Consider the following 15,816-nt stretch of genomic DNA (forward strand, 5'->3'; position numbering starts at 1 on the left):
ATAAAGTTTCTATTAATAAAAAGAAATATTGGTGTACAAATGTTTTCGATACGAATTTGTCTTTCTATATTTTGATGTTGTTTTAGGTTTCCATTTATTTTTCTAGATAGTGAGGTGTTGGATTCAAATCTTATATACACGTTTGTCGTAACTTCCCAAAGAAACAATACCCTGAAAAACAGTTCCATACACTATGTATTTGTAATAGAGTTTTAAAAAAAATTTTCCTTTGTCTTTTTTTTTTTTTTTTTTTTTTTTTTTAATTATGGAGGTAGCTGCCAGCATTCTGGTAGAGAGTAGCAGTAATTGTATCATTGTCAGTAGAAACAGAAAACAATATAGCCAAAGTTTTCATCCCCCCTCCCAAGTCCAAAGGGGATCAACACGCTGCTATCATTGTTCCAGTGGTCAAACAATCATGGTTCAACATCATCCATCACCCATCCAACAACCACTACCACCATCACTTCCTCTCATCTAGGATCATTTTTTGTAAGATTTCAATTGTAAGGAAGAGTTGAAGGAAGGCGAAGACCGGGGTGTGAGAAGCATGAAAGAGGGTAGGGCAAGGCTGTGGATTGCAGCACTAGTCAAATCCTGATGCCGCACCTGCAGCTTCTAATGCGACAGCAGAGGGTGCCTGAGGCTGTGCTGTTGATGCAGACATTGTCGTTGAGGTGGTGGTAGTGGTACTGGTGGGCATCGAGGACGAAGGCGAAAGTGTTGTCCTGTTACTTGATGATGAGCGAGAGTCATCTGTGTAAATTTTCAGTGCGCGTTCCTTACGCGGAGAATTGGAGATCCGGTTTATTAGATGAGAAACTCTGAAAAGAAAAAGCAAAGAAAAATGAACATAGGAAAAAGAAAAAAAGAAAAAGAAAATAGAAAGAAAAAGAAAATAGAAAAAGAAAATAGAAAGGAAAAGAAAATAGAAAAAGAAAATAGAAAGGAAAAGAAAATAGAAAAAGAAAACAAGAAAAAGGTAAAAAAGAAAAAAAAGAAAAGAAAATGGGTGTTGTTTGGATTTCTGATTATTTGAACTTCACCTCAAAGAAATAATAACATGTCCATTTTTAACAGGTGTCCAGCATGACTGATCAAAGAAAGTGACAGACTAAAGAAAGTGACAGACTAAAGAAAGTGAAATATGCAGCATAATCACATTGACACCGGTTCTTGCTAGATCACTGAAGTTAAGCAATGTTGAACCAGGTCACTTACAGACGTTTGACCATTTGGGAATATCAGGCACTGTATGCAGGAGGATGTCAACATCTCTCTGAATGAACTGCAAAAATCTAACATTATCACCTCCTCTGAGGGGAATATATTGGATTTAATATTCTCTTGTGACTTCCTTGTGTCGAAGCAGCTTGTTCAACCAACCTAGAGCTATTGCCACTTTATTAAATAGAGTGATAGACTACAAAAAAGTGACATCTTCCAAAAGCAAAAGCCTCCTACAGATGTTATAAACCCGTTAAGATCTCATTCTGTTATATTAAAAATTTGAAAGAATTATAAAACTAATACCAGATCAAGTCAGATGATAAACTCAAATGATCTTATAATTGATCGGAAGTCCACATTGCTATGCCAACGAACCAATCGGAAGATGTGGGAATACTTCACTTTCACTCCGGGCAGCTTCCACTGAAAAAGTAAGTTTCTAGGGAATATACAATTCACAAATGGTCCTCAGTTGCATGCATATCCTGGTCAAGAGAGATGAAAACATTAAGTTTGGTAGAGAGATGTTGTCGTCATCGCATATACTGCACCTGGTATTCCCAAATGGCCACGCATCAGTATATTAATATTCATCGATAGGTTTTCGAAAACATCATACATTCAATACCAAAGCTATTTACTGTCAAAATAGAAAACAAGGGGAAAAAAATAAATTGTTCTTCTGGTCACCAATCCCTTTGATCTCATCTCCATTTCTCTTGACTACATCTTTAATGAAGCTGTTGGCATGGAAACAAGATTAACCTCTTCCCCATTTATAGTAGTGTCATTCAATCAGTTTGGATCCCTCCTCCTCTCATTCTTTCCTTCTTATTGTACTACTTTCTATTCTTTCTCCCTTGCCTTTTATCTGGTCTAACAGTATATACGTGGGCCCATTTACCAGTGATATTATTATACACCTCTCCACATGACTGAAAGTAGTACCATAAAGAAACAGACATTCGAATATCGCAACCCTAACCCTAAAACAGCAATAAAAAAAATTTTTAAATTAAAAAATTCACCTGTTGTTTTCATTTTGGGAAAGTTCTTCTTTCTTCTCCTTTGAAAGTTCCATTAATTCTTCTGTTTTGTCCCTGAACGAAAAATCAGAATATTCACGATTTGGTTTGTTTTGCATGACATCATGTCAACCCTTTTCGGGTGATTGAATGTCAAATCTGGAAATCTTGGGGGGAAAAAAAGTTTTATGCTTCAAGTTCTTTATATCTTCAAATATTTATCCATGGTATTTGGTTTGGCTGTTTTGTAATGAAAAATTGTTTTTATTTTCGACTTTGCAAAACATGATTGAATTTTTTTTAAAAACAATAACATCAACATTTAGTGTATTTTAAGTGAGGAATTCAGTATCTCCAGACGGCCTGATTTGGTGGCACCAAAGAATATCCATGATAAAAGAAATAAAAAAAATATCAATAAAAATAATTTATCTCCATTTCGTGAAGCAGTTTTAAAGGTCACAGTTATTTATATGAACATAACATACAACAAGCGAAATCCAAACCAGATTTTGGTTTGTAGCAGGGCTGAAATTTCACACATTGATTTGAGGTTGTCGGTTGAGGTTGGTTTCGGAATAAAATTGTAACTTGTCAATATGAGTGCCAATTCCAACATGCGCATTCATTCATTTTATGTTTAGTGCCAGCCATGTGCAACTTCAAAGCACTTTCATCCATTTTGCTCCAAACAAATGTCTTTTTACTTACACAACAATATGCCTGTTGACAATCATATTTACATTCCCTGACCCACATATATTTGGCCAACCAAGCACGATTAAATGTTTTTCCCATTGTTGAATGTGTCTCTGCTGAATTCGTTTTAATTTTGAATTTCCAGTATTGTGAATACAAGAGTTACATTCCTTCATCACGAAACTACCCATCAAGTAGTTTTATGATAACAGGAAATAACTCGTGTATCCACAATACCCGAAATTCAAAATTTAAAAGTAAAAACCAGATTCATGATAAAAGGATGTAACTCCGCAATATAATGTAATTTCAGAAAAATGTATTTTGATTTTATTTTTGGAATTTTACAAAAATAATTTAATAGTATTTAATTTTAATATTTCGACACAAATTTTTACAATTTTCTAGTCCTTTTAAAGACATTTTCCATATTTTCAAGAATTTTTCAAAGTAATAATAGAAATAAGGCCTTTTCAAAGCAAAAGTCAAAATTCAAGGACCTATCAAGTTTGTGTGAACCCTGTGGTTATTTGGTTGATGTGTTGGTTGGGCAGCCTGCCCATTGGTCAGTCTGTCAACTAGTTAAGAGCTATGCATAAACAGGTTTAATCTATCTTTGTATAATTTTTTTAACATAGCTAGAGTCTGGTAGCTGATGAACATATCCAAACCATGTCATTCACTTTTTTCGAACAATGCCATTGATGGATCTTCATTTAAATATTACTTGGCATTAAAATACATTCAAATTGTCAATTTCCAGCCATGGATTGCTTATTTAGCAAATGCATTCTTTCCATTTTTATGCAGGTGGTGTTTGTATCAGCAGCTGGATGTTATTCTCCCAGCCAAACAGGTGGTATCTGTCTTAAATACCAGGGTGCAATATCTTGTTTACTTCAACCTAATCAATGTAGAAATGGATATTCAACAGGTGTTCCTGGGTCAATAACTTTTGCATATATATATATATATATATATATATATATATATATATGAGAGAGCTAATAAAATGCATGATATCATAAAATACTATGAAGACAAAGTGTTAAAACAGACAAAAGGAAAAACAAATTAAACACCAGAAATAATCATCAAAAAATTAGAACTTTACCAGTTTCGTCAAATCTACAAACATCTTCAAAAGTAAAGATTTTAAATTTACTGAAATAAACACAAAAACCATAAGAAATGAGACAACAACAACAAAATGTTTTACGCATGTGCATAGCCATTTGAAGAATCATGCAATGTGATAAAGACGTAAAAATGCAAAAGATGGGGGCATAAGTGAAATGCAGTAAGATACAGCAGTATTTTAACTGGGATCGGAGTGTTTTTTATGCAGTATTGATTATTGTATTGATTTAGTGTGGCATTTGCCAGATGTTTGTTTACGGAATCAGATTAGAATCTAAGGTGTATGTCTGATGATTATGAGGAATGAACCATTACAACACTTTTGATGCATTTCTGGCATGGGAGAGAGAACATATATATATATATATTAGTGTGTAGCCTGGGGGCATGAAAGTATCTATCTCAGGGGCTAAATTCAAATTTTATCTACCACCAATAATAAGCAAGATATACAACTACAGCTGTATTGATGCATAGGTAAATTAAGGTATTGTAGACAGACCCATACATGAAAAATATAGCTGACGATGAAACAAATGACAGTACAAATGGCTTAATATATTGGTTTGAGTTTGTTTTTTTTATTTGTATGTGTGTGTGTGTGTAAAGAAGCTTATTAGAGTTTTTAATGAAAAAAGAATACTAAAATAAAATTTTAAAATTTAAATTCCTAGAATTATTAACTAAATTCAACATATTACAAACTTAACACTTGCATGAACCAGCTTTCCACTAGAAAATCCACGATTACACAAGATATAATATTGTGTATCATTACAATTATATAATGGTGAAAATGCAAAAAAAAAACAATTGAAATTGTTAAATAAAAAATGGTGATCGTCAGCTGTTTACTATATAACAGTTTTTCAGATTTAAAAACAAGATAGCTCTCCAATGGAAAATACCACTTCCTTAATAAGAAATGTAGATAGAATCGAGTTACTATTTTACTAATATGTAAATTTTAAAAAATAAATTATTCCAAATAAAAGAAAAATAGTATAGTACTATCTTAACTATTCTGTGACATGTTAATTAACATATTAAATTATATAGCAATAAAGAAACCTTAAAATAATGAAAAAAAATAAAGCTTAAGTACATTTGGTACAAGACAGGTAAGAGGAAGGAAACCTTGCCATACACATCTACAAACCATATATATATATATATATATATATATCTTTTAATCTTGACCTTCATATATCATTCTATCACAGAATTCTAAAAGCAATAATTGATTTATTTGTTCAATATCAAATAGATTTTAATGCCCTTATTTACTTGAAGAGCCAACGTTAGATACAAGGTCGATGCGAAGACGCTTGAAAATCCAGCTCCATTAAAAGGGAAACCCCAGATTGGGACAAAGATTAAAAATAAAAAAGAAAAAAGAAAAAAAAGAAAAAGAAAATTGCCTAGAAAAATCTCTCCTCCGCCAACTAAGGACAGAACAGTTACTATACTTTAATCCTGGTTCAAAGGCGAAGAAGTGAAAAAGAATTTGCATATCTTCAAAGGTTTCTGCTAGATGACATCAGAGAGAGAGAGAGTGGGGAGGGGAAGGGATACTCACCTATAGAAGATCACACTACCATCATCACAGATAGAGAGGGGCCAAGTGCTTAGAGATGTAATTTGTGGATTCCAATCCAGTTCTGTCTGTATAGACAACACTGGAATATCACATGGAAATGTTCCTCGCGCCTATAAAGAAAATTAAAAAAATAAATAAAAACTATGTTTTTATGCAAGTCAAAATTGCAAGCAAAACAACCCATAGTTAAATCTTATGTGTCCTGTTTAGAAAAGTATGAGTTCTTTACTGTTGTTTGGCTATGGACTAAATACTGAGGGTAAAATAATTTGGTGTTTTTAAATTGAAGAAAAATGTGTTTTTATGAAGAGGGGTGAGGTCTGCTAAAAAAATTACTTAAAAATGTCGATTTCCTAAAAATATGGTTATATAAAATATTTAAATCAGCAAAAATGCTACGTTACTGAATTTGTACAGAAAAAAAAATGCTGATTTCCTAAATAGTTATGCAAAATAATTTTTTCAAAAATGCTACATTACTTAATTTGTATTTCATTCAAACTACGATCTTATCTTGATTATTATATTCACAAAATTTTGGCCGATGTAACCACCAAGCTTCTTGATAAGATCTTTTCAAACTGAACGCTTTATTTAATCCATAAGGGTAGATTGTTCTCATTCCATCAGCCATGGCCAGATGGAAGCGTTAATTTGTTATTCTTTGTTATTATTTCCAGTAGTAAAAATCAAATCTTTAACCTTCAGAAGACTGCGGGAGTTCACTGATTGCAAGTTCATATTATGTCTGCGACACCATTGCGGGAGTTAGCCAACATTTGGGCATCGTTTCTCTTATACATGTTCTAATACAAAAATTTACAAATAAAATAAAGAAACAATAGGGAAAAGATAATGTATGCAAAAAACATTTATTCCTCGCAAACACTATTTGCATTGAGATCTTGCCCATAAAAATGCGTACAATGAAGTTCGAAAAGACTGTACAAGTGTGTGTGTGTGTGCATGCGTGTGATGTGTTGACGTTGTGGAAAATGTCTGACATCAAATATGTGTGCATAGTGCACGTGTGCTTGTGAGACCGGAAAAAAGTGTGAATTTTATTGTGCATACATTTTATATCAAGGATTCTTATGCGCTCTACCATTGCAAAAAGGAGAATTTTAGTCAGAAACGCCCTCTGGTGAGAGTATGTGTAAATGTGCAGAAAAAGGTAGGTAATATTACAGAACTATCAGCACTGATTGTTAACTTGAAGTATTAGGCTATATATCATGCTATGGCATGACCGTCCTAGTGAGCGATTGGGCTCCCCACTGGGAGAGGCTGAGGCTCCCAAAACACTGGAGAATGCCAGGCAGATATGTTTTATTCGTTAAGTATTGTTGTATGCCTTAGCAACGGCATCCAACCCTGCTGAAAGAAGATAAATTTTATTGTTAGGTGAAAAATGACAACTTGATATCACTTTGAGAGACATAATGAAATATAATTTCGTTTCCATTGCCAACGAGTGCTGACTCAGGGTTGGTTGGCCTCTGAGTGCAGTACCAGGCCGAGAGGTCACGGAGTTAACCTCTCGAGCATGAGAAACAGGCCTGAGAGAGTTTGCAGAATCACGGGCGCATAGGGGGAATAGGGGATTTCCCTGAGGTGACATAATTAGTGGTGATTGGTCCAGGCAGCAGCCCTACCTACCCCGTGATCTGACTACATAAACGAGTCCCTGGGCAAAAATCGAGTGTTGAAGCTAAGATTCAAGTGAAATCAAATACAATTGAAGGGTCGTAACCACCCCCCTCTTCCCAAACCGTCACCACTGCAAAACCGAGAGTTATTAATTGGGACTCAGTAGAGTTTTGTCAAAACCAACAACAATTATATATCAGTTTATATTTTGTACATCTATCTTGCATTAACCGGTAGAATAGATATAATCGAGTCTGTCTTTCTTTTGTGTGCATGAAATTGATTCATTTTCAGCATGACAGATCGACGATGCAGCAGCCTATCAACTTGAAGGTGAAAGTGATTACGATCAAATCGACTGAAGGGTCCTACTATGCTGAGATATCTTGCGAAGAATCCCCTGCAAAGGACAAGCACAGGTCACATTGGGTCCGTGACTAGGGATTGACTTGTATGTGACAAGGAAATCCCTATTAGCGGTCACCGACATTTCACAATGCAAGTATTTTTGTGTGAATTTTGGTAGCCATAAACACAAGCTCATCTAAAAGAATTTTATTACAGAACTAGCCTGGGTGCCCAGCATTGCTCGGGTGTTTGGAGGTGTAAAAAAAAGTGTTAGTAGGCAGGCAGGCTTGAACCCATGACGCGTAGGTGGAAAAGAAAGTGAAAGGAAATATGATGTCTTACCCCTACTCCATGACACGACCGGAAGTGTAAAGCGTTCAAATTTAACATAGTTAGTCAAAAAGATGACTTGCAGAAATGACATTGCTTTTAAACCTCCCACGAAGGTCATTTTTAATGTGGAGGGAAAAGCAGCTGGCAGTATCCACTTAAATAGTAATTATCTCAGTATGAAGAGTTTCTCCTACATTGACCAAGGACGAATAACAGCACAGATACTACCCGGGCGGAAGGCCAGCGGTTGCATTTTAATTTAAATAGTTTCGCTTTAATTATACAAAAAAAAAAAAAAAACAGCCAACATGATGGGACGGTGGGAATTTTTTTAAAACTCGATTAAAAAAAAAAAAAAAAAAAAAAAAAAAAAAAAAAGATCTAGGAAGTATAAGAAAACTTCTCCCAGAATCTAACCGATGCAAGAACTCAGACGCAAAAGCCTTTCGTGGACATACACAAACGTGCACACCCATTTTACCTTTTATATATTAGACTAGCGGGGATGTCCAGCATTGCTTGGGGTGTTTGGAGGTGTAAAAAGCAAAAAAAAATTAGTAGGAAAGCAGAAAATATGATGACAAAGGAAGTGAAAAGCGTTTAAATTTAGCGATACCAATCAAAAGCTGTTGACTCACTGATAATTAGGTCAAGAGTCAGTGAAGAAATTAAATCTCTCATATTTATTTTCTTCACCACGAGGTTGTTGCCAGCACCCAAGTGTCCAAATGAATAGCAATTGTCTGATATGAGGGGTTTTCCACACAGGGATAAAAGCTAATTGCTTTCTGGAAAGTCACTCAAATAAAAGAGAGAGACGACCTCCTTTCGTAAATCGGAAGTATTATAATCTAGGGAGTATATAAAAACTTGTAAGAATTAGTGATCACCCCCCCCTCGAAAAAAAAGCCTTTGCCAGAAGTACAAAAAATTTGCACAGACACAAACACACATTTTTCACTTTTATATAATAGACTGGGGGGGGGGGGTTACCCGGCATTGCCCGTGTGTTTGGAGGTATGTGTTGGAGGGGTAGATCAAAACAACCCCGTTAAAAAAAAAAAAAAAAAAAAAAAAATGTTGGCCAGGTGTTTGGAGGTATAAAAGAAAAGTTTTAGTAGAAAGGTAGGCTTGAACCCCGAACCTTTGATGTGGAAAGGAAATGGGGAAAAAACCCTGCGACCTAACCATCCCGACCACGGGAACAGATGAATTGATAAGTGTGTTAAGTTGACGTTTATAAACCGAAAGATGTGAGAATGATGTTTGACCTAGTTTTGCGCTGGAAGTCAGTTTCTGTTTTCCCCACTACGCAGCGATCAAAAAAATATCTCGAAAATAGCTTGTAAAAGTCGGGTAAGTTAAAGATAACTGCGACTAGAGTTCCTTAGTCGTAGATATTATTATTTAGACAGCATATAAAAAGTTTTAAGAAGGAGTGACCCAACCGAGAATGACAGCCAAAAAAGCCTTTTGTAGACATACAGAAAAAGCGAACACACATACATTTTCGCTTTTATATATATAGATTACTATTTCTCTTGAAGTAACTAATACTTTTAAAAAAAAAGGTTGTTAACAAGCAGTTATGTGACAGGCTTTTGGAAGTTGATAGTTTAATCCTTAGTACAGGTGATGACTAAGAATACCAAAAATCAAGACTTCTACCCGACAGGATAAGAACACTATGCCAATGTATTCAATAAAACGGTTAAATCATTGCAATTATCTCCTTTTTTTCTGTTTCTGCTTGCAGTTTATATGTGCCAGGATTAATCTTTAATGGTTTACAATGAAAATTAAAAACAAGAAACTAATTGTCAAGATGATAAAAAGCAACTGCTTACCTTAGCAAATTCAATATTTTCTGTAGCAATACCACTCAGTTCATGCAACTAAAATAACAAAATGTTTTTTGTTTTAAAAAAGAAAAGATTTCACGATTACATATCTACTGTTTCTTCTTATTGCAAAAGTATTTAATATTTTGCTAAAGATTTCTATTTTTAAATAAATAAAATGAACGTTTCAATCTATTAATTTATTGTAACAATTGAAATCTGTAAAATAGTATATTGCAAAAAATAATTGTCAGCAAAATATTCTTTAAATTTCAATTTTTTAATGCATTTAAAATTGGAACGATTAGATGTGCATAAAAAATTACAGCATGCCAAAAAAATATTTTTTTAAATTACATATTCCTAAAACTGTTTATGTCAATGGAATATAATTCAATTTTGGAACAATTCATTTTAAAATAGTCTAATCTTAATTTCTGGAACCAAGCGACATCAGATTTGTCTCAGCTATGATTATGGAACATGACAATGTACATACAAAGGAAAGTGAACACATAAATTATGCAGATATTTATTGAATTCAAAATGCTTTAGCAGATTATTTTGAAATGAGGGAGACTATTCAAGGGGAAGAAAATGTGCATTCGAGTTTGGTGTCACCTAGATAGGAAACAGAAGTCATGTCAACAACAAGACAACTACTCTGCTTATTCATTATGTCCTCTACTTGATAATAAAGATTAATGCGTACACATTTGTAAATATAAATCCGTCCTCTTACAGATAATGAAAGAATGCAAATCATAAACAGATGTCTTGTTTTTTTTGTTAGCTTTCAATACCAATTTATAAGTTTTTTTCTTTCCTTCCTTTTTCTCTTTTCTAAACTTCCCAGTTATGTGCGTTTTCTTTCTTCTTTTAGAGAGTGATGATTGTTCTCATTTTTAACCACTGACGTTTTTGATGGTGTAATTTTGTTTTTAAATCTACTCCTTTCCTACTTTTCAATAATCTGAGAAAGAAAAGAAAATGTCATGTTTTTCTTTAGGTCAACAGAAATTACTTTTTATTTTCAACTTGCGATACGGAATTGGGGGGGGGGAAGCATTTTACAAGATTTACACTGGAAAGCAAATAGTAAGTCAGTAAATAATGACAACCCTTCACTCTAAATAAAATGTCAACAATATTTGGGGGTTATTTTATCTTTAAGTCATCAGAAATGATAATTTCTATAAGTAAAAATTAAATGATGCAATTTCATGATTTTTTTTAATGAATGTTAAAACAAACACTAGCGAAGCATAATTTTTTTTTTTTCAGCAATTTCTGATCAAGAGTGTATATTAGTTATTTTAGAAATATCAGAAAAATTAAATAAAATTCGTAGCACCAAGGAAATGGTAGCTGTTACCTTTTCTTTTAAATGTTCGGTTGTCTGCTGAGATAAAATAACTTCCTGAAAAGATTCCAGTTTGTAGGTGGATGTCCGCCAACGTCTGACAAACAGTGACAGTTGGGATGTAGACTTCACCTGCTCAGGATCTGAATGAACACACACAAAAAAAAAAAAAAAAAAAGAATGAAGAAAAACGAAATCCATTTATTTCTTACTTTTGATAATTCGCCTTTTTTTTTTTTTTTTTTTTTTTATAATTTGTTTAATTTCTATTTACTGAATAAAATCCAGTTAATTATTTAAAAAAAAAAAAAAAAAAGAAAAAAGGTTTCTACAAAAAGAAGTTTATTTTACAGTCCCATAACTCTTGTGTGACTATTGAGTAGAAAGGGAAGCAACTGAGACAGATTTGCGTTTTTTTTTCTTTTTAAATGAATGCAAATTTATCCCCCTTTATTTTTCAGTTGTCCCTCTAAACATGTATGATCAAATGAATGTACGACTAATTGCTGCTCATCATTATGATGATGATAAATCGCTATTCAAGCAACCGCGACTCAGCGTTAACTGACAAGTTTATTATCGAAATCCTTTTGTTTACTTTTACAACAGTAAAAAAATACGAGTCAAAAAAGAAAAATAAATATTTGTTTCGTTTTTCAATTTTCAAAATGCTGTTTTTTTAGTATTTGTTTTGTGTTTTGTTTTTTTTTGGGGGGGGGGGCTTTAAAAAATTCGAGTTTATTTTTGATAAATATCATTTGGAGGTTTTGCCAAAACTAAACTCGATTTCGTATAATTTTAATAACTAAATATTGTGACTAAATCACAAAGCAAATTTTAGAAAACTTTAAAAGGGATTAGTTTTTGATGCCCTCTATCAGGAAATGTCGACACGTCTGCCCAGGCATTTTTTGTAAGCCAGAGTGAATTCCATCTAATACGCTGGAACTTGTTTTGGTTCTTCATTAGACTTAAGTTAAAGAACAGAAAAATCTGATTTACACGCTCGCTATGGAACGAAAATGTCATATTCCAAAAATCACAGGTTGATCAAATAGTTTGTTTTTTTGCTTGTTTTTTGTGGGTTTTTTGAATATCTTTAATCTTGAATTCTCAAATTCACTTAATTAAAAATGTAAAAGAGATAAACAAATAAAAAAAACTTACCCATTTTAAATAGGTAAAAATTTAAAAAAATTAAAAATAAAAAAATTTGACAGTATTCTTTTGCAAATTAAATTTCGGGAATGCATTAAAACCAAAGTTATTTGCCAGTTGTCTCCCTTTATTAAATTGTCAAAACGAGTCACAATTACTGCTTCGTTCCATGGGGTGTTTTATCAACCCAATTTTGCTTAAGTGCTCATAATTCCTATTTGGCAACTTATTTTTCTTCCCTCCCAGGCTCATAGAGGGTATAGCAAACGTGGTATGGTACAGTTGTACCTCAGTTTTCCTTGGAGGTAGACAGCGCTTTGTCTTTCTGAGGTATCCAGTTACCCCAGTTGACTAACGTAGGTATGATTTTATGATTAATATATTTTTTTATTTTTCCAGTGAGAATGAAATTTTGTAGATATAAGTGCATATTATGTATCGCTAGGCTACTCTGTAATATTTAATATGGAATTAATGTTTTGGTATTTTCTTTATCATTAGTTTTGATGGGATTATTATTTTATTTACAAAATATTACTTTCAGTCCTGTAACTATGAGCTAATGTAATATCTTAATTTTTCCTTAGTTTTAAAATTTATTTTCTTGTATTATTTTATATTAATATCATCAAGATACAAGCGATTCAAACTGTTCAACAGGGAATGTAGATATATCCTGAACCAGCAGGATAACTACATTTTATGAAATAACACTGTAAACATTTTTATATTGGGTGTATAAACACCCGATGAGATTAACCATGTTTGGAACACCCAGGTGACTAACGCAGGGTTAAAGTACAAAAAGCCCATCAATTCTACAATATATTTGGCATCAGGTAGAACACCATATGAAAAATAGATAGTTGATTGATTGGCTTAGACATGACGTTCGAGAAATTTGAACTTTAATTCTATTATTGTTAAAGTGTTAAGAAAAACATGCAAGGTCAGAAGAAATAGGAACATTTAAAACCCTTTGTTTCTCTATAGATATTGTTCAGAATAAAAAATTTAATTATGTGATTGGACATTCATAGGACTTACTACCTTTTGTAAATTTTTGTTTGCAAGAAGATCTTTAAAAATGTCAGTCTATTCGAGAAAGGGATAAGAGATAATAGCCAAAAAAAATTACCGAGATGATGAATGTATACTTTTGTATATTGTTTTTTCACAATATTTCGGCCGATGTGATCTCCGACCATCTTCAGGTGTATTCACACTGGATGTTATTGGTGGAGGTTACATCAGCCGAAACGTTGTGGAAAAAAAAAAACAACCAAGATGAGAATAATAGTCCAAATACAAAAAAATGACTATCAATCCTCATCTCAAAAATATACAAATATCATATATAAAAAAAATTTAAAAAAAAAAAAAAAAAAAAAAAGCGGAATAGACCTGGATTTATTAAAAAAGGAATAGTTTTGGTGCTATTTGCGTTTTGAATTTCTAACGGCTATGTGCGTTGGGATAGCATAAAAAAAAAATTTTTTCACTATTCACCAATAACATCCAGTGTGAATACACCTGAAGATGGTTGGAGGTTACATCGGTCGAAACGTGAAAAAAAAACAACCAAGAGGAGAACAATAGTCCAAATAATACAAAAAATCTAGCTGAAAACCCAAGAAAATCTTTAAGATGTATGAAAATAAATCTGCGAGAACAGCATTTTAGTGTGTACAACATTGGAAAGTATTATTTAATTTTTTTGCTTTCTAAACCCAGAATATTTTTAATGATTTATGAAAAATAGTAACCTGAATAAATATATATTACATCTTTAATTTTTGTAAACAAATTTGAAAAATTGTTAGAAAACATATTGAAAGTTATTTTGTCAGATTTTCGAGTTAGGCCCAAATAGTATTTAAACTGACAAACCAACCTTTTCTTCTGACTAGACAACTTTTATTTATTGTACCATGTCGTTGGCAATATAACATATGGTTACAATTTATTTAAAAAATTACTTCGTTTGACTCAGCAGATAGATAAACTAGAAGACTTAAACAGTAAAAAATAAAAATCAGTATGGACTGCTCATTTTAAATTGTCTACCTTAAGTTGAAAAATGTGCAAATAAACATTAAAAGGTAAAATAACTATACATCCTAAGCAACACCGAGTTGGTACAGCTAATTCATAAGAAATCAACAAATAAAGAATGAAGAAAAAGTGATTACCATCAAGGACCTCAAGGAAAACTTCCCAGTTTGCATAAATTGTGATGTCTTCTTCATAAAGCTGATTATCCAGGTACACAGTTCCTGGGTTCTTCCACGTTTTTTTCCTCAATCGACACCTACATAAAAGAAAAGAAAAAAAAAAAATCGATCATTATATTTAGTTGGCAGTTTGTGAAGACTCCATTGCTAACAATAAACATGTAGCAGCAGAAGACCGCAAGCAATCAAAATATGGCGTTCTTCTCAACACATTTGTGTTCCAACCAATCACCATGGAGAGATAGATCCTATAACACAGGATTTCCTCAACAGCCTGAGTCTATTAATTACAAATCATACCAGGGACCACTGTGAATTGACTTTGCTATACAAGTACCTCTCTATCGTCATTTATTGTAAAAACATTTTGAGTCTGCTTCCAGCCTGCCAAGGCAGCAAGACATCCGACGAAACTTTGGGATATTTGCATATCACTTTTGCAAAAGGACATTTTATTAATTAACTGTTATTTTTTGAATACATCTACCATTTAAGGGGTAACTACTCACACCAGACAGAATTATGTATCTCTACACAGCCACCACGCACCTATGCATGGAGTATTGTTACCACATCTAGGCTGGTGCATCTACCACCAGTTGCTCTCTCTTAGACAGAATCCAAAAAGAGTCTCCAAGTTAATAGGTCCTGCACCATCGACAAAGCTCCAACCCGTCCTATCGCTGCAATATTGCATTCCTATACTAGTTTTATGAGCATTTCAATGGAATGTGCTTTGACAAACTTGAAGTATTTGTGCCCCCTTGACATAACCCCGCCCCCGACTAACCCAACAAGCAGCAAAATCCCACCCTTTCACTGTAAAGGTTCCTAAATGCTAGAAAGCCTTATACTATAATAGTTTCTTTCTTCATGCTACTAGATTTAGGAAGTACTAGTGCAGTTATTGATCCGTGCTGAAATAATAACATTATTTAAAAAGCCATTCTTAACATGGAGAGGGGAGGGTGTTTTGTACCTATTCTATACTTTAACCTTACAATTAATTTAAAAAAAAAAAAAAAACATATCATAAAACTTTAATTAAACTTGGAAATACGATTTTAAAAAATAGTGCGGATCAGTAAGTGCATTAGCACCACTTAGGAATTTCTTTCTGGTCTCCTGCCTCCCTGAATGTACTAACATGCAAAAATTTAAATGTAATGTGAAAAGACATCTTGCTGCTTAACTC

The 15,816-nt window shown here is 33.1% G+C and overlaps 1 protein-coding gene across 2 annotated transcripts in view; it reads right to left on the minus strand.

Annotated features, from left to right (window-relative positions):
* Positions 1-210: 210 nt before the first annotated feature.
* The window catches only part of LOC145291263 (ubiquitin carboxyl-terminal hydrolase 47-like), a 173,713-nt gene continuing 158,107 nt past the window's right edge, over positions 211-15,816 (minus strand). For both annotated transcript variants that reach the window (XM_080136872.1, XM_080136873.1), the window contains exons 30-35: positions 14,580-14,698; positions 11,242-11,372; positions 9,873-9,920; positions 5,674-5,804; positions 2,259-2,330; positions 211-824 (exon numbers count right to left, since the gene is read on the minus strand). In XM_080136872.1, the coding sequence (XP_079992998.1) occupies positions 587-824; positions 2,259-2,330; positions 5,674-5,804; positions 9,873-9,920; positions 11,242-11,372; positions 14,580-14,698 (739 nt within the window). In that variant the 3' untranslated portion in view covers positions 211-586. The remainder of the gene's footprint in view (positions 825-2,258; positions 2,331-5,673; positions 5,805-9,872; positions 9,921-11,241; positions 11,373-14,579; positions 14,699-15,816) is intronic.

Source organism: Euprymna scolopes, chromosome 12 (assembly GCF_053919585.1).
Source record: "Euprymna scolopes isolate OS-2025 chromosome 12, ASM5391958v1, whole genome shotgun sequence".
Taxonomy (NCBI): Eukaryota; Metazoa; Mollusca; class Cephalopoda; order Sepiida; family Sepiolidae; genus Euprymna; species Euprymna scolopes.